We start from the raw sequence: 22,041 nt of genomic DNA, 5'->3' as shown, positions 1-22,041 counted from the left end.
CTCTGTCGTTCAGTATCTCATTATGTTGATAGTGATTAATGACAAGTTATTTCTTTGAGGGCTTTCGTCAGAATATATTAGTGATGGATCTATATGTTTATATGGGTTCAAGACTTTTTTTGGAAATAGTTAGATGCAAAACAATATTACTACTTTAAGTAGTAATTGTTTCCATCTGGTATTATATTCATTTATGAAACCCAAGCCATCTTTGAATGTGCTATTGTGGTTTTAATACGTGAGGTTGAGTCCATATTACAATATCTATTTCGACTTATTTTTGGACTAAAACTACGTAATTTGATAAAAGGTTCCTGTTTTGGAGGAAATTGAAACTACTTGTGTGATGTATAAAAACATCTTGATTAAATTCTATTTGTTTTACTACTGTATGAAATTGTTCTTATAATATCAAGATTAATTATAAGAATTAATTTTTGTTTATGGGCTATAGTAGATTGGTGCTTATTTAATTCGTGTGCCCATTTTGAAAATCACGGTAAGATGTCATAGTCAATTTTCTTTTATATGATGTACTTGGGGTAGTCACATCATCTTGAGTACTTGATATAAAGGAAATTAAGTTATTTAATCACATAAAGTTTAGTGATTAAAATTTATGATGACATCTATATAGTCCAATTATCTCATTAAAATGGTAACGTGGCCCCACAAGAAGGTAGCCATTTTTGTGGGATTAATTGGAATGAGATAGTAAACTTTTAAGTTGAAAATTATCTTATGCCCACAGGTACGGATTAATTTTTGTATATCTTGGTTTACTGGTCTAATAAAGTAAAGTAAATTCTATGCATGGGTTGCAACCTCTGTCCGCAGGAAGGTCTAGAATTTACTTAGAATCGATATTTTACGCGATTCACCCTTGATGGATTGTACTTCATAGCTTATGTATGTTTATCCTTATTTTGCAGTATTTACAGCTTTTCCTACCGCTATTTTTAATGAGAATGCTCGAATTCCAATTTTTTTTGGTGACAATTATACTGAATGGAAGGAGAAAGTCCTTCTCACTTTAGGGTGCTCGGATCTAGACTTGGCACTCCGTGTGGATGAACCACCTATTACCACGGAATCAAGTACGCCAGCTGCTAAGGCTAATTATGAGCGCGATCTAATCGCTTAAGTTTAATGCTCATAAAAGCTCACATAAGCCAAAGCATTAGGGGTTCTATCCCTAATAGCGATAAGGTCAAAGCTTACATGAAGGCAATTGATGAACAATTTGTAAGCTCTGACAAGGCATTAGCCAGCACCCTTATGAAGAGGCTCTCAAGTATGACTTTCGACAGAAGTCGTACAGTGCGTGAGCACATTATGGAGATGAGAGACATTGCTGCTAAACTCAAGTCCCTTGAGGTTGATATGTCTGAACCATTTCTTGTGCATTTCATTCTCAACTCACTTCCTGCGGAATATGATCCGTTCAAGATTTATTACAACACACATAAAGATAAATGGCCAATCAATGAACTTTTGACCATGTGTGTTCAAGAATAAGAGAGGTTGAAGAATGAAACACCTAAAAGTGTTAATATGGTGACTCATGGTAAGAGAAATACAAAGAAGGGCAAAAGTGTTCCCATAAAGAAGAAAAACACCTTTGACAAAGATGCTTGTCGTTTCTGTAAGAAGAAGGGACACTGGAAGAAGGATAGCCTGAAATACAAGAAACGACTTGAGAAGAAAGGTAATTTTACCTTTGTATGTTATGAATCTAATAATACATGGTGGATTGATTCTGGTGCTACAATTCACATTGCCAAAATCATGCAGGGCTTTCTAACTCAGAGAAAGCCGATATGAAGTGAACAATACGTCTATTCTAGCAATAGGACGCGTTCACGTATGGAAGACGTGGGGACTTATAGGCTCATTTTGAAGGATGGATTTCGATTAGATTTAAAAAATACTTTTTATGTTCCAGAATATTCTGAAAATTTAATTTCTCTTTCAAGACTATCCATTAGTGGATATGATTTGAATTTTCATTATTCTTCTGTGAAACTTTTGAAAGATAATAAAGTTATTGGTTTTGAAAATTTGAATAGAAATTTATATAAACTTGATCTAGACCCCACATTTGAATGCAATGTTTTAACTTTGCATGACAAAGAAATTGGCACTAAGCGATGTATTATCAATGAGAACTCATCAAGTCTTTGGCACAAGAGATTGGGACACATCTCTATTGATAGAGTCAAAAGATTGGTTAATGATAGAGTTCTAAAAACTCTTGATTTCTCTGACTTTGCGACTTGTGTAGACTGCATAAAGGGTAAGCAGACCAACAAATCAACTAAAGGTGCCAAAAGGAGTTCTTAATTGCTTAAGATCATATATACATACATATGTGGACCTTTTCCTACCCCTTGTTTGAATGGCGAGAGATATTTTACCTCATTTATTGATGACTATTCAAGATATATGTATCTCTATTTTCTGTTCAGAAGCACTTGATGATTTTAAAGTTTACAAAATAGAAGTAGAGAAACAAACGAGTGCTCAGATCAAAATTGTAAGATCTGATAGGGGTGGAGAATATTATGGTGGGTACACAGATAAGGAACAAGTTAAGGGTCCATTTGCTGAGTTCCTTGAAAGTGAAAGTATATATACTCAATATACCATGCCAGGAACACCACAACAACATGGTGTAGCAGAAAGAAGGAACCATACATTAATGGACATGGTAAGAAGCATGATTAGCAGATCAAGTTTACAGTTATCCTTATGGAGTGAAACCTTAAAAATTGCTGTGCATATTTTAAATATGGTTCCATCCAAGGCTGTCCCCAAGACACCTTTTGAGTTATGGAAAGGATGGAAACCTAGTTTAAATCATTTACACGTTTGGGGATGTCCAACTGAAGTGAGGGTTTATAACCCACAACTAAAGAAGTTGGATGAAAGAACAATAATCGGTTATTTTATAGGTTATGCGATTAACTCTAAGGGATTTAGGTTTTATTGTCCTTCTCATTCTTCTAAAATTGTTGAAGCTAGAAATGCTAAATTTCTTGAGGAGCATGAAGAGAGTAGGAGTGGTTTGACTCAAAGGGTGGAATTGAAAGAAATAAGGGAACCACCTGTGGTACCTTTATATATTAGGAACTTGATTGTTGCTCAGAAAAATTCTCATGAATTATCCGAACAACAACAAGTTCAAGATCCACCACCACTTGAGGAGCCACATGAAGATTAACCCGCTTTACCTGAACCCACTAAAGAAGTGTCTGAACCAGCGGGAGTGAGAAAATCCTCAAGAGTTCAAAAATCAACAATTTCTAGCGACTATGTTGTATATCTCCAAGAGTCTGATATGATATTGGACTAAAAGATGATCCATGCTCGTTTTCACAAGTCATGAGTGGAGAAAACTCCACACTTTGGTATGGTGTCATGAAAGAAGAACTAGAATCTATGACTAAAACAAAGTCTGGGATCTCGTCAAATTACCAAAGGGATCCTCTACCATAGGTTCCAAGTGGGTCTTTAAAACTAAAAGAGACTCATCTGGTAATATCGAACGATATAAAGCCATACTTGTAGCCAAGGGTTTTACTGAAAGGGAAGGCATTGATTACCATGAAACATTTTCTTTAGTATTAAAGAAGGATTCATTGAGAATAATCATGGCATTAGTAGCTCATTTTGATTTAGAGTTACATCAAATGGATGTGAAAATAGCTTTCCTGAATGGAGATCTTGAAGAGGAGGTATACATGCATCAGCCTAAAGGATTTTGTGATAAGGACAAAAGTCACCTTGTTTGCAAGTTGAATAAATCCATTTATGGGCTAAAATAGGCTTCCTGCCAATGGTATATTAAATTTCATAATGTTGTTTCTTCATTTGGATTTATGGAGAACATCATTGATCAATGTATATACCTTAAGATAAATGAGAGCAAATATATTTTTCTAGTCCTATATGTGGATGATATTTTGCTTGCAAGTAGTGACTTAGGATTATTGCACGAGACTAAATAATTCCTTATCCAGAATTTTGAGATGAAGGATATGGGTGAAGCCTCTTATGTCATTGGCATAAAGATTCACAGAGACAGATCCCAAAGATTATTTGGATTGTCTCAAAAGGCCTACATTGAAAAAAATTCTGGAAAGATTCGGGATAAAGAACTATTCACCTATAGCAGCACCTATAATTAAAGGTGACAAATTCTCATTGAATCAATGTCCACAAAATGCATTGGAAAAGGAGAAAGTGAAATACATTCAATATGCTTCGTTTGTTGGGAGCCTTATATATGCACATGTCTGTACTAGATCTGATATTGCTTTTACGGTAGGAATGCTTAGCAAATATCAAAGTAACCCTGGTCTTGACCATTGGAAAGTTGGTAAAAGGGTCTTGAGATATTTGCAAGGAACCAAGGATTTTAAGCTCACATACAAATATTCTGACTCATTGTAGGTGATTGGATATTCAGACTCTAATCTGGGTAGATGCAAAGACGCTGGTAAATCTACTTTAGGATATATTTTCCTTCTTGCTGGAGATGTTGTGTCTAGAAGAAGTGTCAAGCAGACCATTGTTGCAACATCCACAATGGAAGCTGAATTTATAGCATGCTATGAAGATACATCACAGGTGTTATGGTTGAAAAACTTTTTTTTCCGGCCTTAGGATTGTCGATTCCATTTCAAGGACATTGAGAATCTTTTGTGACAATGCAGCTGCAGTTTTCTTTTCTAAGAATAATAAAAGTGACAGCCGAAGCAAGTACATCGATATAAAGTACTTGATGGCTAGAGACTATGTGAAGAAGCAAGATGTGAATTTTGAGCATATTAGTACTACTTTGATGATTGCTGATCCTATGACTAAAGGTCTGCCGGCTAATATTTTCAAGGATCATGTAACCCATATGTGGCGTAGTAGCTCAATTTAGTCTTGCTTTGCTCTCTAACAGTTTGTCTAGATATTATATTTATTTTGATATACATGACAATGCACACTTTTGGTTTTTCATGTATGATCATTGGATCAATAAAGTTGGACTCTGAATGACTTATATTAAGTTCATTCATAAAGTTGTTAGACATTTTGTTAGAATATATTGTGCATTGTAATACATGGAAGGAAGTGTTTGTCTAAAAGCATGACTGCCATGATTCGTTTAATAATATATTCTAGTTAAAATGATTGTTGCATAACTTTTAGTTGAGTGATAAAGTTTGTGGCCATATTATATGTTTATCTCTCATAAATGATTATCTGATTTTAATATGTGGGCCAAGTGGGAGAATGTTAGAAATTATCGTCTCTTCTAGAGACTTCTAATGTGGCCCACATATAAGGTAATAAATTATTTACCTTGTCTCCCAAAGGAAATAATATATCAGATAATATTCTGTAGTTATGCATATATGGTAGTTTCTTTGATGGAAAGAAATTACCATATATTAAGATTTCCTAGGGTAATTATAATTTATGGAGAAGTCCCTAGGGCTAAAGTATTTGCCTAAGAGTCCCTAGCCTACCTATAAATACGTCTGTGACTCCATCAGTCTGGCATACTACGATAGACACATGCTAGAAAACTCCTTAGGTTTTCACCCAAAGTTCTTCCAAGGAATTACCTACATTACTTCAACTATGGCTGAAGATATATTCCTATTAATATTCCGTTGTGATGGCTCTGTGTTTGTAATCGAATTTCTACAAAGACAACACTTACTACTCTTATGGTCTCAAATTATCTGACACTCTTTTATTTTTAGTGAGCTAGTCAAACATACCGACATAATTTAGTATGAAGGGAGCACTTTTTTCTTAATTCGGTGTATGATTGGCTTTGGAACTTGAATAATCGAGATATGTGTGTGACAATTATTATGAATTAAATTATATAAAAAATTGAATAAAATAAATATTTATGAGCAATGTGAATGTCATTTGAAAATAAGTATCACTACAAGGGTAAAACGCTCTCATAAACTTTCAAATAAACTGAAACAAAGAGAGTTCAGTCAAACACCCCAATATAAAATGGAGCAAATGGAGCATATTCTTTTTTCTTATTTAGTGTTCGATATCTACTTTGGGGCTTGAATAATCCAAATATGTGTTGGGAATTGGGGTAAAATTTATATTTGGCGGTGCGGTGCACTAAGCTCCTATAAGACCAAAATGAACACTTGTACACTATATGTAGGCCGACAAGGCCATACAATCTTTCATATACATGACATCTATCTACAAGCCTCTAAGAGTACATACACATCATAAATGTTGGGATAGGGCCCCACCATACCAATCAATACATGTCCAAATCATACTGACCAAATAGGCAACTCCGGAGCAAGTGGAGTGCACCAATGATCGAGGCCAACCCTGTACTACTATTGAGTAGCAAGAGAGGTTGAAGCAGTTTTTACCCGAGAAGGTCGGGATCGATTTCCACAGGGAGCTAGATATTGGAGTTGAGTTTCTATCTAAAGTGGAGTTGTGTATTTGTTCCTAATTGCACTTCTAAACATTTTTGGTTTTGAATTTAATTCTAATTTTATAATACTACAATGCTAAATTAGACCAAGTAAATCTAAGATTAAACTATTGCTAGTTGTTCAAAAAGGTAAAAGGCACTAGGGTAGTGACTTTTTCCTAGGTGGTTAATTGAAAGATTCTTGAGTCTAAAGATAGATTGTCACATTTAGGGAGTATGATATAACCATTGCACAATTCTACTCACTCTATACCTCTCGGTAGTTCGAGTGATTTTGCCCGAATTGACTTTCTCAAGACCAATTGGGTATGAAAATTTGTGCAAGCAATCAAGGTTCAAGTCGGGTATTACTATCTCTAGGTTTAACCCTTTAATTGGGGCTATCAATCTCTTGAATACGCTCCAATTCCTTGTTGGACTAATTTTATGAACTTAGGCTCTCTTTCTCAAGAAGAACCAAAGTCTACTAGGCATAAACTAGTGTTTGCAACCACTAATTCAACATTAAAACCCTAAATTAGCCCAAATATAAAATACCTATAGACAATCAAGTAGTAAAACACAACACCCATCAATTATCCACACTAGGGTTGAGCCACAACTCTAGCTAATGGATCTAGCTACTCATAATTAGAGAAGAAAACAAAGAAATAGATGAAGAAAAGCTCATAATAATTAATTGCTAAATAATACTTGAAGATTCAATGTTGAAATTAAGCTAAAATTACTCAAAATGGTAAAAGAAATGAGTTCACGAGCGCAGCTCTACATCCAAAACTATCTGATGACCTAAAAATGGGAAAAGAATCTATTTATACTTGGTTGAAAATTTTGGACAAAAATACCCTACGGGGCTAGTGCGGACCACACAAAATCGAGTGTGGCCCACTAAGGCTCTTGGCTTGATTAATCTGCTCTCTGAACGGCTTTGCGGGACCGTACAAAGTCGATTGCGGCCGCGGTGGCTCCTATTGCGGTCCACATAAAATGGACCGCGGACCGTATTGGGCTTCATCCTCCAAAATGTCACCTCTCTGACCTTGGCTCTGCGGACCGTATGAAATCGAGTGCGGCCGCAGTGGAATCAATGCGGACCGCACAAAGTCCTTTGCGGACGCATTGCCTGGCTGACTGAAAAACATAGTCTCTGAACCTCATCTTTGCGGACCGCACGGAAGTGTTCAAGCTATTATTCGGATCAAGGAGAGCCTATAATCATGTCTCAAGTCAAATTTTACTTAGGATTTCGCCTCGACAAATATTCAGGGCAAGTTCTAGACCAATGGCTCGGGACTTGGACTTTCAATATAATTTCTCACCACACAAGCTATAGGATCGCTAAAGACACAGAGTCGGGGGCCCACAATAACCTTAGATAAGATTTGAGCACACAATGGTCCCGAAAAATCACTTGATGATTATCGGACAACACAAGAGTCTCAAGGTCACCACTTTCACCTATACACAACGATTTGTTTTTGACCATAGGATCAAAGGCAAATGTGCTAGGCCCAAGTGAAGATTTACTTGAGGCACCCTTAACCACTAACTACTAAAAAGTAAAAAAAAACAGACTCAAACCCTTAAGAAGGTTGTCATGCCATCCATCATCGGGAAGAGCTACCTGGTTCACACAAATTTTACCTTTGGAAAGAACCATGTCATTAAGAAAACCAAAGGCTTATTGCAAAAATCCAAAACAAGAAGTTACGAACATAAATAAGAAGCTAAGAAAGAAAAATTGCGGAAAGTAAAATGAATATATATAAGAGGAGGTTTAATCAAATATACAATAAGGGAGATAAATAAATACAATGTAACATAACTTTTATATACAGACCTAAGGTAAAAAAGTACAAAAATGTAATGAAATGCGGAAATTATATACATACCAAAGATGAAAAAGAAAGAAAGAAATAATAAATCTGTCATATATATACAGTCATCCAAATCAATAGGGCCTACCCCCTTAAATGAATTTGGCATTGTCTTCAATGCCAACTAAGCAAAATAAGCACCAAAAATAGAGGAAAGAGGATACGGAAACTCCCTATGGGTTGTCCATCTGTATGGGGTCCTCTGTCTGGGTCCCTGGGTCCTCAATATGCTCGGGAACCTGAGACTAGCTCCCTATGACCTGTGGCTCTGCTGCTGGGACCTGGGCTTGGACAGGCTCCTGGGCTGCATCTTGTGGCTGACTGGAGGAGGTCTCCGGTGGGTCCGCTAACTGGATAACTGCATCATCGGACTGGGGTATCATTCTCTTCCTCTTAGGATGCCTCTCCGACTGCTCTAGCTGGGGATGGGCTGCTGGCGCAGGGTCATGTAGTAGCAAATCCAAAGGCAAGTGATCTGCCTTCAATCTCTCCAACTCGACCCGTAACTCCTTCACGGACTCTTTGGAAGCCCGAGTCTTCATCAACTTCTTAGCCTCCCTAGCAAGCTCCTTAAGAGCCTTTCCATGAGAATCTACAGTGTCCGTAAGCAACTTCTGAGTCTCAAGGATCTTATTCTAGTTGTCCAGAATATCCTTGAGAGCGTCCTTAATAGACTATGGGGCCTATGGAGACGGAGATGCTGACTGAGCTACCATGGTAGTAGATAACACAAACAACTTACAAGTAGCTGTCTGCATCCAGTTGTTGATGCTGGTGAGGGCTTGGCTCAGACTGTGGGCAGTTAATGGATAAGCAGTGGTGGAATGTATCTCTGGATCTGTGGAGGTGGATGGACCTGGGGCCATATCTGTTACAGTGGAAGGAGGCTACTGAGTAGTCACTACCACTACTGGCTTTTCAAACTGGACAGTGTAAGTAGTGGATTTTCCTTTGGAGTGCTTGCCCTTAGGGTTGTCATCACCCTGTAGGCTATACCATGAGAAGGGTGCCTTTGCCTTCACCTTCTCATCGAATCTGCGCTTTTCCACATTGAGATCCTCAAAGTACATTGTCACGAAGTTGGGGAATGGTTAGGACCTATCACCCTCACTCACTACCCGTAAAATAACCCAGGACATCACATTTACGACATTAATCTGGTACCCTGCCATGTTGGATGCAACTAAGATCACCCGGTGAAGTGGGAGTGAGTTGTCATGGGTGGTAGGGTCTAGTCTGCTGTACACGAATGTCTCCCACCCCTTGGCCTCAAAATTCAATGTCCTCCTCAATATCTTCACCCCCGCAGTCAGCCATTCGGGGGTGGTACCTGGGATTGCCAAGTACTCCGCCAACCACGGTCGGGCTTCTTTACCCAATTTCATCTTGTCTAGGTATAAAGGCTCATCCTCCTCTGTAAAGCCCAAATAGTCATTGATGGTCTTTCCATCAAACTTCACTTTAAAGTTGCGCACTTTGGTGACCGTGGTACCCTTTTTGATGTGGGCCACATTGGTATAGAATTCTTTTACCAAGTGCTCATTGGTGTCATCCACCTGCCCTACAAAGTAGTCCCATCCAGCTTTGTCTCTGAATTGCCTCAACACATTTGGATTGTGAGGCAAAAGATCCTGGGTAATGATTTTTCTTTCCGGTATCAACCTCTTTTCTGGCCACCACTCTCTGAATTTGTGGTAAGCGATCTCACTAACGAACCGGTCTTCCCATGCCTCAAGGTTCCTAGTTCGCTCTTCTCCACCAACTTGGGCTCACCCCCTTATGCTTCTTCCCCTTCTTCTGGCACTGCACCCTTTCCGGATAATGAAGCTATAGGAGAGGTAGAGTACTCATCCCCACTGGCTGTAGCTGAGCCCTTAGACGACTCAGAAAATATGTGAACTAAGGTTTGGGCAGTGGGGGATGCTGGAGGTGTATCTCTCAATCGGTTTCTCTCCGACCAGTCAGGATAGTACTTTGGCACTGAATCTGATGATACCTCCCAGGAGGGCTCGTACTCACTCCCTGACTAATCAATAGCCCTGTCTGTAGCTTTAATGAGTTTCCTTGTGTTTTTTATATTTTGTCGGGCTTGAGGGGTCAACTTTATCATCTTTTGTTTCCTACCTTGGGAGGACTCTCCTCTTCTGGTTGTTTAGCACCCTTGCCTCTTGATTTTACCATTGTCTGCAAAGAACATTCATTAGACTTTGTTAGTATCTAGAAAAACAATGAAGTTCATAATTGCAGAAAAGAAAACGTTGCAGACAGTATCAGTTATTGCAGAGTGCGGACCGCACAAAATGCAATTCGGCCGCAAAGAGGCCATTGCGTACTGCACAAAATCCATTGCGGTCCACACAGAGGTAGGGTTCAGACTACCTACTCTTTGAATATATGCACCGCGAACCGCAAAAAATGGCAATGCAGTCCGCATTGAGGCACCGCGGACCGCACAAAATGCAATGCGGACGTGGTCCTCAATGATCAGGTTTCAGAACTGCATCATTGAGGTCCACACAAAATACCATTGTGTACCGCACAAGGGCACCGCGGACTGCACAAAATCCACCGCAGTCTGCACTGAAAGCCCAGCAGCAATACCAACCTAGGTTTCAAGTGTTAATCAATTTTAGTCCAATTTTACACCTATTTAGGAGTCCCTAAGTGTTGGTTCAGTGTTTTAACTACCTAAACTAACTTTAAACAAAAATTAACTAACTTAAGCTACAATATTGAAAGAAATACAGGAAGGCTAGGAAGAAGAAGAGAGAAAAACAAAAAAGTTAAAAGAAAATAACAAAGTTAAGCAATTAAGAAGAAGTTAGAGTTACTAGAAGTGAGAAGTACTGAAGATAGATGAGTCTTAACAATTAATTACGAGCAATTTAGAGAGATGAATAGTGTTATTGTGTCTTTGAGAGTAAAAGGTTCGAAAAGTTCAAAAGGAGGGCCTCAGGTCCTATTTATAGAAAAAGGTCATGGGGCCCAGCTTACCTACCCACCGCGAACCGCACAAAATGGCACCGCGGTCCGTGGTGCTCGAAATCATAGGGCTCGGACAAGACAACCACTGTGGTCCACACAAAATGTAATGCGGCCGCAGTGGACCACCGCGGATTGCACAAAATGCAATGCGGTTGCGGTGGTAAACTTCAGAAAACACCAACTTTTTCAAATCACCAGTGCGGTCCGCATTGATTTCTTGCTCCCTTCCCCTCCCCCCCCCCCCCCCCACTAAGGTCTTTGCAACCGCACAAAATGGCAGTGCGGTCCCCATTGACAATCTTCAGAGAGTAGTCATTTTCCAACTTTTTCCTGCACTACATCAATACAATCCTGTAGCATCTCACAACCAATCAGTCCAAAAATAAATCCTACACTACTATAAAAATCAAAGAAAAACAAGAAGAAAAACACATGGGTTGCCTCCTAAGAAGCGCCTGATTTAATGTCGCGACACGACACAGTTTACCATCAAATCATTTGAGATGAAGAAGTGCCACCACGTGGCTGTCATCAATTTTTCCCAAGTAGTGCTTGACCCTATGCCCATTTACTCTGAAAACTTCCCTATTTTTGTTCTTCAAATCCAGTGCACCAAATGGGGTCACAAACACCACTTCAAAAGGTCCACTCTATTTTGACTTAAGCTTTCTCGAAAACAGACATAACCGAGAGTTGAAATAGAGAACCAAATCACCCACTTTGAACTCCTTGCTACGAGCATATTTATCATGAAGGTACTTCATCTTGTCCTTGTATAAGGACGAACTAGAGTAGGCATGGAATCAGAATTCATCAAGTTCATTAAGCTGCTCCACCCGAAGATTTGCTGCCACATCCCATTCAAGATTCAGCTTCCTCAAAGCCCACATGGCCTTGTGCTCTAACTCAACCGGTAGATGTCAAGATTTCCCAAACACAACCGATATGGAGACATACCAATCGGAGTCTTGTAAGCAGTCCTATAAGTCCTTAGAGCATCATCCAACTTCTTTGACCAATTCTATTCGCATTGACTATCTTTGACAATATACTCTTGATTTTCCTGTTTGAGACTTCGACTTGGCCACTCGCTTGAGGATGATAGGGAGTAAAAACTTTGTGATTGACGACATACTTTGCAAGCAAAGTGTCAAAGGCTCTATTGCAAAAATGAGACCCCCATCACTTATGATTGCACGAGGAGTGCCAAACCTTGTAAAAATGCTCTTCTTGAGAAATGCAACAACACTCCGAGCCTCATTGTTGGGCAAATCCACGGCTTCAACCCACTTTGAAACGTAGTCAACCGCCGTAAGAATGTATGTGTTCCTATACGAGCTAACAAACCGGCCCATGAAATCAATGCACCATACATCAAAAATATCAACCTCAAGAGTGGTATTGAGAGGCATCTAATATTTCTTCAAAATTCCACCCGCTCTTTGACATTCATCATACCTCTTCACAAGTTCACTTGCATCTTCATACAAAGGCCAATAAAATCTACAACTAAGAACTTTGGAAGCCATCCTTGCCCCGCCATGATGTCCACCATAGGTAGAGGAATTAAAAGCCTCTAAGATACTCAATTGCTCTTCCTCCGGGACACACCTTCGGATCACACCATCCGTGCAAATCTTTAACAAGTACGTCTTATCCCAATAGAAATCCAAATTATCTTGTTTGAGCTTCTTCCTTAGGTTAGAAAAGAGCTCACATGGGATTATACCAGACACAAGGAAATTAGCAACGTCCGCAAACCATGGCATACCACTCACCGACACCGAAAGGAGTTATTCGTCGGGAAATGAATCGTTGATCTCTAGGCCATCACGAGGCCTCCCCTCCTCCTACAAGAGGGACAAGTGGCCTGCTACTTGGTTTTCACTATCCTTCCGGTCCACAATCTCCAAATTAAACTCTTAAAGTAATAAGACCAATCACATCAGTCTACCTTTGGAATCCTTCTTCATTATCAAGTACCGGAGTGCGGCATGGTCGGTATGAATTATGACCTTGGCACCCATGAGATAAGACTGAAATTTCTCCATTGCGAACACAATAGCCAAAAGTTCTTTCTCGGTCACCGTGTAGTTCACTTGAGCATCATCAATTGTCTTGATTCCATAGTACACTGGATGAAACATTTTGTTTACTCTTTGACCCAAAAGAGCCCCAACCGCAACATTGCTCGCACACATGAGCTCAAAGTCAAGCTCCAATTAGGTGCGGTAATGATAGGAGTGGTGGTCAACTTATGTTTGAGAAGTTGAAAGGCTTGCATGCATTTTTCATCGAACACGAACTTGGCATCTTTTTCTAATAACTTGTATAAGGGATTCACTACCTTCGAAAAGTCTTTGATAAATCTCTGGTAGAACCCCGCATGCTCAAGAAAACTTATAACTCCCTTGACAGAGGTAGGGGGAGGGAGCCTTGAGATCACATCAATTTTTGCTTTGTCTACCTCAATACCATGCTTTGAAATTTTATGCCCAAGAACTATGCCCTCTTCCACCATAAAGTGGCATTTCTCCCAATTGAGAACAAGATTGGTTTCTTCACAACGGGCCAACACTCATCAAATAAATCTCCCACAACACTAAAGTTGTCCATGAACACCTCCATAATGTCTTCCACCATATCGGTGAAAATGGCCATCATACACCATTGAAATGTAGTCGGTGCATTACACAACCCAAAAGGCATCCGAGAAAATGCAAAGGTGCCATATGGACAAGTGAATGTGGTCTTCTCCTAATCTTCCGGAGCAATTAAGATTTGGTTGTACCCAGAATACCCATCTAAGAAACAGTAGAAGGCACGCCCAGCAAGTTGGTCTAACATCTGATCAAGAAAAGGCAATGGAAAGTGATCCTTGCGGGTCACTTTATTCAACTTGCGGTAGTCCATGCATACCCTCCAACCGGTGACGGTTCTGCTAGGAATCAACTCATTTTATGAATTTGCAACCACGGTCATGCCACCCTTCTTCGGTACACATTGCACCGGCGAAGTCCAAGAGCTATCAGAGATGGGGTACACAACCCCGGCATCCAACCACTTGATCACGTCCTTTTTCACAACTTCTTACATTGCCTCGTTCAACCTCCTTTGATGTTCTAATGAGGGATTTGCATCATCTTCCAGAATAATCTTGTGCATACAGAATGCGAGGCCTATTCCCCGAATATCAGTTAAAGTCCATCCAATTTCCTTTTTCCGCTTTTGAAGCACCGCCAATGTGGCATCAACCTGCATGTTAGTAAGACAAAAGGAAAGAATAACTAGAAAAGTAGAACTAGGGCTTAAGAACTCATACCTGAGGTGTGGAGGCAACAGTTTCAACTCCAACACCGGAGGCTCCTCAATTGATGGTTTTGTTAGTGGAGTCTTCCTATTCTCGAGGTCATCGGCTCATAAGAGTAAGAGCCCATCCCATGTAAAGAATTCACACACTCCACTCGGCCCTCATCTTTATTGACATCAAGATTCAATAATACAGCCTCTAGAGGGTCCTCCACATTGATCATTATAGTGGTATCATCAACTATCACTATCGTGACAAGGTCCACAAAAGAGCACACCTCGAAACTGTTAGGCTGCTTCATTGACTTGCATACATGAAAGATCACTTTTTCATCACCCATTCGGAAGGTGAGTTCCCATATTCCCACATCAACTAAGGCCTTCTCAATAGCAAGGAAAAGTCTCCCCAATATGATAGGAACTTCATAATCCATCTCACAATCCAAGATCACAAAGTCAGTTGGCAAGATAAATTTGTCCACTCGGACAAGCACATCATCAATAATACGCAATGGTATCTTCATCGTTCTATCCGCCATTTGCAATCTCATGGAAGTCTGCATCGGTTTCCCAATACCCAAAGTCTTGAAAACTGAGTAGGGCATCAAGTTGATACTAGCCCCCAAATCACATAGAGCCTTAGCAAAATCCACACTCCCAATGGTGCAAGGAATGGTGAAAGCACTGGGATCTTTAAGCTTCAGGGCCATTGAATTCACTATTCACTAACTTGGTGAGTCATCTTTATAGTTTCACAATCCATGGACCGTTTCTTTGTCACCAAGTCCTTCATGAATTTAGCATATTCCGACATTTGTTCAAGAGCCTCCACCAAAGGCACATTAATGGATAAGCTCTTCATCATGTCAATGAACTTTTTAAACTGATTCTCATTTTTCTACTTCGCAAGTTTTTGAGGATAAGGTGGAGGTGGCCTTGGCAAAGGAGCCTTGGCTTTAGGCACAACCGGCTCCGGCATGTCTATTACGTGTTCCCTGGACGGGTTCACATCATTTTGAGTTTCCACCTCGGCATCTTGAATATCAATCCTCACTTCTTCATTTACATTTTCATCAATCACATTTTCAACTACCAAAGGAACTTCATCTTCTTGTAACTCAACATCATAGCTCAAATTTTGTCTTTGCTTGGAGGCATTCACATCACCGCCTCGTCCACTCCTTGTACAAGATTGTTACCACCATGACATGATTGTTCCCACCCTTCGGGTTTACTACCGTATCACTTGGTAGAGCACTTTTAGGGCAAGTATTCAAGGACTGTGAGATTTGGCCTAACTGCACCTCCAAATTTCTAATGGAAGTAGTGTGGGAAGACAACTGAGCATCAGAATCCGCATTATTCTTCATCATTTGTTAGAACATCATTTCAATTCTTCCCATATCATTGTTAGAAGAACTAGGACCTTGGGATAGAAATGGAGGCGATTGTTCGGTTGTTGGTGCATTGGGGGCCTTTGAAAGCCTTGCCCCCGGTTTCCTTAGTTTCCATTGTTCCATCCACCTTGATTGTTGTTACCACCCCAGTTGTTGTTGTTACCATTCCAATTACCCTGATTGTTTTGATTGTTGTTCTGATTGCCCCAGTTGGAGTTTTAATTGTTGTTCCCCTAATTACCATTGCCTTGTTATTGTTGATTGCCCCAATTGCCTTGGGGTCTCCATTGTTGTTGGTTAGAAGAATTGCCCCTTTGGCCTTGATAATTATTCATGTATTGCACCTCTTAGTCCATCATAACCATCATCTTGAAATCCACCACAATCATTGTCAAATTGCTCCGAATTCTCTTGGTTCCGTTGACCTCTTTGTCTTCTCTTGTTGACAAGCATGTTGACACCCTCCATGACATTCACTTGGCGAGGATTTTGAACTTGTTGCAACTGTGCATTTGCTAGTTGGTTCATTGTAGTTGTCAACTCAGCTATAGCCTGCCCATGATCATGTAACTCATTGTGCAAATGAGTGATCATTGGGTCACCGTGGGGCATATTGGCTTTACTTTGCCAAGTAGAAGAAGTGTCAGCCATCTCGTCAAGAATGTCACAAGCCTCATCATAATATAGCTTCATGAATTTGCCCCCAACAAGTTGGTTCACTATGCACTGGTTAGTTGTGTTAATGCCCCGGTAGAAAGTCTGTTGGATCATCGCCTCGGTTATATCGTTGTTGGGGCATTCCTTTACCATTGTTCTATAGCGCTCCCAAATCTCATGTAAAGGTTCGGTGGGCTCCTCTTGAAAGCCAAGATCTCATCTTTCAATGCTGCCATATGACCCGGTGAGAAAAATTTTGCAATGAACTTGTCCGGCAGCTCATCCCAAGTAGTGATGGAATGGTTGGAAGTCGCTCAAGCCAATCCAATGCCTTCCCTATAAGTGAAAATGGGAAGAGTCTCAACTGAAATGCATTTTCGGACACATTTGTTTGCTTGCTTCCCCAACAGGTATCCACGAACCCCTTGAGATGTCTGTAAGCATTTTGATTTACAGCGCCCGTGATATACCTGTGCTTCTCTAGCAATGTCAGCATCACATTGGTAATTTGAAAATTGCCCGCCCGGATCTGGGTTGGGACAATTGTACATGCATAGCTTTGGTTTGGAAGCACTCGAAGAGCCACTCTTGGAGGTGGCGGAGGAGGGTTTGGAATATTGTCATTGGCATTAGCATTGGCCTGATGGCCTCTATGTTGTCCTTGAGGTACAAGAGGCACCTCATCATCTCCAACATCATCTACCTCCTCCCCCGCAATCACATTTCCAAGAGGGTCATTAACATTCGTTGCAATTTTGTACCTGGAGTTGTGACATAAACAAATTAGTAACACAAAAGGAAAGAAGAACAATACATAAAACTATTTAGATAGATAGCCAAAAGCGTTAGCTCCCTGGCAATGGCACCAAAAAGTGATCGAGGCCAACCCTGTACTACTATTGAGTAGCAAGAGAGGTCGAAGCATCTTTTACCCGAGAAGGTCGGGATCGATTTCCACAGGGAGCTAGATATTGGAGTTGAGTTTCTATCTAAAGTGGAGTTGTGTATTTGTTCCTAATTTCACTTCTAAACATTTTTGGTTTTGAATTTAATTCTAATTTTATAATACTACAATGCTAAATTAGACCAAGTAAAGCTAAGATTAAACTATTGCTAGTTGTTCAAAGAGATAAAAGGTACTAGGGTAGTGACTTTCTCCTAGGTGGTTAATTGACGGATTCTTGAGTCTAAAGCTAGATTGTCACATTTGGGGAATATGATATAACCATTGCACGATTCTACTCATTCTATACCTCTCAGTAGTTTGAGTGATTTTGCCCGAATTGACTTTCTCAAGACCAATTGGATATGCAAATTTGTGCAAGCAATCAAGGTTCAAGTCGGGTATTACTATCTCTAGGTTTAACCCTTTAATTGGGGTTATCAATATCTTGAATACGCCCCAATTCCTTGTTGGACTAATTTCATGGACTTAGGCTCTCTTTCTCAAGAAGAACCAAAGTCTACTAGGCATAAACTAGTGTTTGCAACCACTAATTCACAATTAAAACCCTAAATTAGCCCAAATATCAAACACCTATAGACAATCAAGCATCAAAACATAAGACCCATCAATTACCCACACTAGGGTTGAGCCACAACCCTAGCTAATAGGTCTAGCTACTCATAATTAGAGAAGAAAGCAAAGAAATAGATGAAGAAAAGCTCATAATATTTAATTGCTAAATAAAACTTGAAGATTCAATGTTAAAATTAAGCTAAAATTACTCAAAATGGTAAAAGAAATGAGTTCACGAGCGCAGCTCTACGTCCAAAACTATCTGATGACCTAAAAATAGAAAACAAATCTATTTATACTAGGCTAAAAATTTTGGACAAAAATACCCCTGCGGGGCTAGTGCGGACCGCTCAAAATCAAGTGCGGCCGCACTAAGGCTCTTGGCTTGATTAATCTGCTCTCTGAACTTGGTCTTTGCGGACCGCACAAAGTCGAGTGCGGCCGCGGTGGCTCCTATTGCGGTCCACATAAAATGGATCGTGGACCGCGGACCGCGTTGGGTTTCATCCTCCAAAATGTCATCTCTATGAACCTTGGCTCTCGGACCACACGAAATCGAGTGCGGGCGAAGTGGAATCAATGTGGACTGCATAAAGTCCTTTGCAGCTGCATTGCCTGGCTGACTGAAAACCATAGTCTCTGAACCTCATCTTTGCGGACCGAACAGAATGATGTGCGGTCGCACTGGCCCTGTTTGACTGAGCTTGATCTTGTCTTGGTACTTGTGCAAGTTTCACTCCTTTTTGAGCTAGTTTTTGACACCTTGTTGATCAAACCTGCAATCAAACACAATTTGTGAGCCTTTGGGACTATTTTGTACACATTTCTAATCAAAACTTAAGCAAGAAGGAGTGTAAAATGCATCCTAATTCTTAGTTATCAACCAACACCTTCCGCTAAGCTGATAGCCTATTAGGAGGAATGTCAACCTGTCTATCTGGACCTGCGGGCATGAAACGTAGCGTCCCCGGGCAAAATGGACGTTAGTACGAATAAAGTACCAAGTGTGTAAGGCAGGAAAGCATAAACAAGAACAGTAATGTAAAGAGAAATAGAGGAGATACAACCTGTAACATCTGAGTGCCTATGGAGGCTACTGACATGAAATGCATAATACATATATATACATAAACTTTTTTAAAAAAACATACGCCTCTGTGGGCATCATCATCATCATATCATACTCTGCCGCAAAGAGGACTCGATAAAAACTTACCCGACCATCATAAGGCTCGGTAGAATCGTACCAGGCCACGTGGAGCTCAGTAAAACCTAACTGATCGATGATTTCACAATAGGTGTTGTACCCGGCCGACTATAGCGCGGCTCGGTAGAGTAAAATAGATATTATATATAATGCATGCTAGACTTATGGAATCACATTCTAAACCTTTCGGAGTGACTTAAGGTCGTTGCACCTTCGATTAACATTATGGACATCCACACCCTCAATATGAACCTCAGTAGGATTCAAGGATCATACACACTTGCTTAAAATAATTTTATAAGGAAAGAACAACATGGACAACCTTAGTTGCTAGGAGTAGATCCGTTATGAAATAGCGTATTCATTTCACTTTAGATCATGTCAAAAGAAAGAAGGAAGTGCCTTAGCATACCTTAACTCCTTTGAGTCCTTAATACATTCCAAGTTATTCTTCAAACAACTTAACTCAATCTAACATAGCATACGGAGATTCAAAATTAGTGTTGAGTAAAGGCTAAGTCCGCAATTAAACTAGTAGCTCGTTTATGTAAATTTGGGTAACATCTCCCCTATAACAAGGGACTACTCCAATACAATATACCAACAACAACAACAACCAGAGAAATCCATCAACATATAAATATTAATAACAAGACACCATATAGCAACAACAAGTCACAACTACTTCACGACGAGCGGCAAACTCCGATTGGAATCTGTATACCCCATATCACCCCTTATAGATTTCTTAATTTGCCTTAAAAGTATCACTAACATTATAATGAAGTCATTAATCAATGATTTCATCCTTATACCATATATTTATAACAACGAAATTAATCCACAACTTCAACTATCCTCAATTAGTAACTTTATTCACTAGTTCATATCTAGTCCATCTATTTAACTTAATCAACATCAAGATAACCTTAGGCACATGCAATAACACAATATATATACCTAATATAGTAGCTTTAAGTTAAAATACAAGTTATATTTATCTCACAACAGCCCTCAATGGCAATACAACTCCATAGAAGTGACTTAAGCTAATCCAAGTATTATCTTGTAGTATCTTGCTCAAATAATGCAACCAACATACAAAAAACTTCAACAGAATGTAGTAGAGTATTATACATGCCTAAAACAGCAGTAACAATGTGAAAATACAGCCAAACACCTCCCACAGCTATCCTCAAGGACAACACAACCTCAAAGAGGTGTTATTCTTCACTAGAACTAACTTTTGATGTTGAAATATGGTGTAATCCATTTGCAAGACTTGAAATAACCTAGGGTTGATATAAAAACCATGGGGGAGTATTTTACAGAACTTAAACCACTTAAAACAACCTCCCACATGAGCTGGAACCACCCAAAAATCAGCAACAATAAGAAGAACAAGAAACTTACTAGCGCGACAGGATTCCCGATACTTGATTTGCGTTGTTTGCCCTTTGTTTGGGTCTTGGATCTGAGAGAACCTTGAGAGAGTGTTTTTAGGTGTCTAGGGTCTGAATATACTGTAAAAGAATGAGTTAAAATGGGGTTGAGGCTTCTTATATATATCCATATATCTAAACTGCCTATGTGGGTCCCATAGGGAGCTGTTTGGCGCAGTCTCACAAAAACGCGAATATATCTCTACTCCGATGTCGTATTGACAAACGGTTTAATGCGTTAGAAGCTAGACTCGTAGATATTCAATTTGGTAGGTAGATCACCCCATAATTCCAAGTATATTTGGAGAAAAACTTAGCTATATTTGGCCTAATTTTCAGCACATTTATGAATATAACTTGTGATGACCTTTGCTAACTTTTGTTCCACGGCTTGCTTGCCTTCAAAACGTAGAAAATGACTATCATACGACTAAAATAACTCATAGAATAACCTCTTTATCATGTTAATAACCCTAGTCTTACCCCAAAGTACATGTTATAACATTCCAAACTTGTCGACTTTCGACGAAACTTATTTTCTTCAATTGGTTTAGCTTCTAAGTTTTCCAATCCTCCTGGTACTCGTTATTCATGATCTAAAATATTTGTAACCTCAAAGGTAACATAATTATCTTAATTTATTTGCTTCCAAATATAATCTTATTTCTGAGCTTACATCAATTGATTTATGGCATACTCTTACATACGAAAATATGGGGTATATCATCATTCTCCCCTCTGGAACATTCGTCCTCGAATATTGACTGATGCACTTATCGTCTCTTAAACAATATCTTTTACGAATACTTGAATATTGTATTTTCCATCTAGGAAGCTGTTTGGTGAATAAATCCAAAGGCTTGGGCATTCCCCCCTTTAGCCCTCTTTCTCACACCGTGACTTGTGGTCAAAATTCTTCCAATCTTGTAACTATTTCTACCTTTTTTCATGCATCCTGTACGATTCTGACCTTGTATGTGTGCCTATGCGACTCTTCTCTCCTTTTTCCTCCAGCTTTCAGCCAATTTCTAGGCCTCACTTCGGGAACATATATAGAACTTGACAAGCTGTCCCTCTGGACATCTATAGGTATACTGAAGTTCTTCGCTCGGTACTTTGTCGAACTTACGAATATTGATATATCTTGTTTGATAGCCT

The 22,041-nt window shown here is 39.6% G+C and overlaps 1 protein-coding gene across 1 annotated transcript; it reads left to right on the top strand.

Annotated features, from left to right (window-relative positions):
- The first annotated feature begins 1,149 nt into the window (after positions 1–1,149).
- Positions 1,150–1,518, top strand: LOC142179623 (uncharacterized). The gene has a single exon (XM_075250621.1). It carries the CDS (start codon positions 1,150–1,152, stop codon positions 1,516–1,518), a length of 369 nt encoding a protein of 122 aa, XP_075106722.1.
- Positions 1,519–22,041: the final 20,523 nt, after the last annotated feature.

This window comes from Nicotiana tabacum, chromosome 3, assembly GCF_000715075.1.
Source record: "Nicotiana tabacum cultivar K326 chromosome 3, ASM71507v2, whole genome shotgun sequence".
Lineage (NCBI taxonomy): Eukaryota > Viridiplantae > Streptophyta > Magnoliopsida > Solanales > Solanaceae > Nicotiana > Nicotiana tabacum.
The sequence above is the reverse complement of the archived record's forward strand: the minus strand, read 5'-3'. Positions and strand labels throughout refer to the sequence as shown.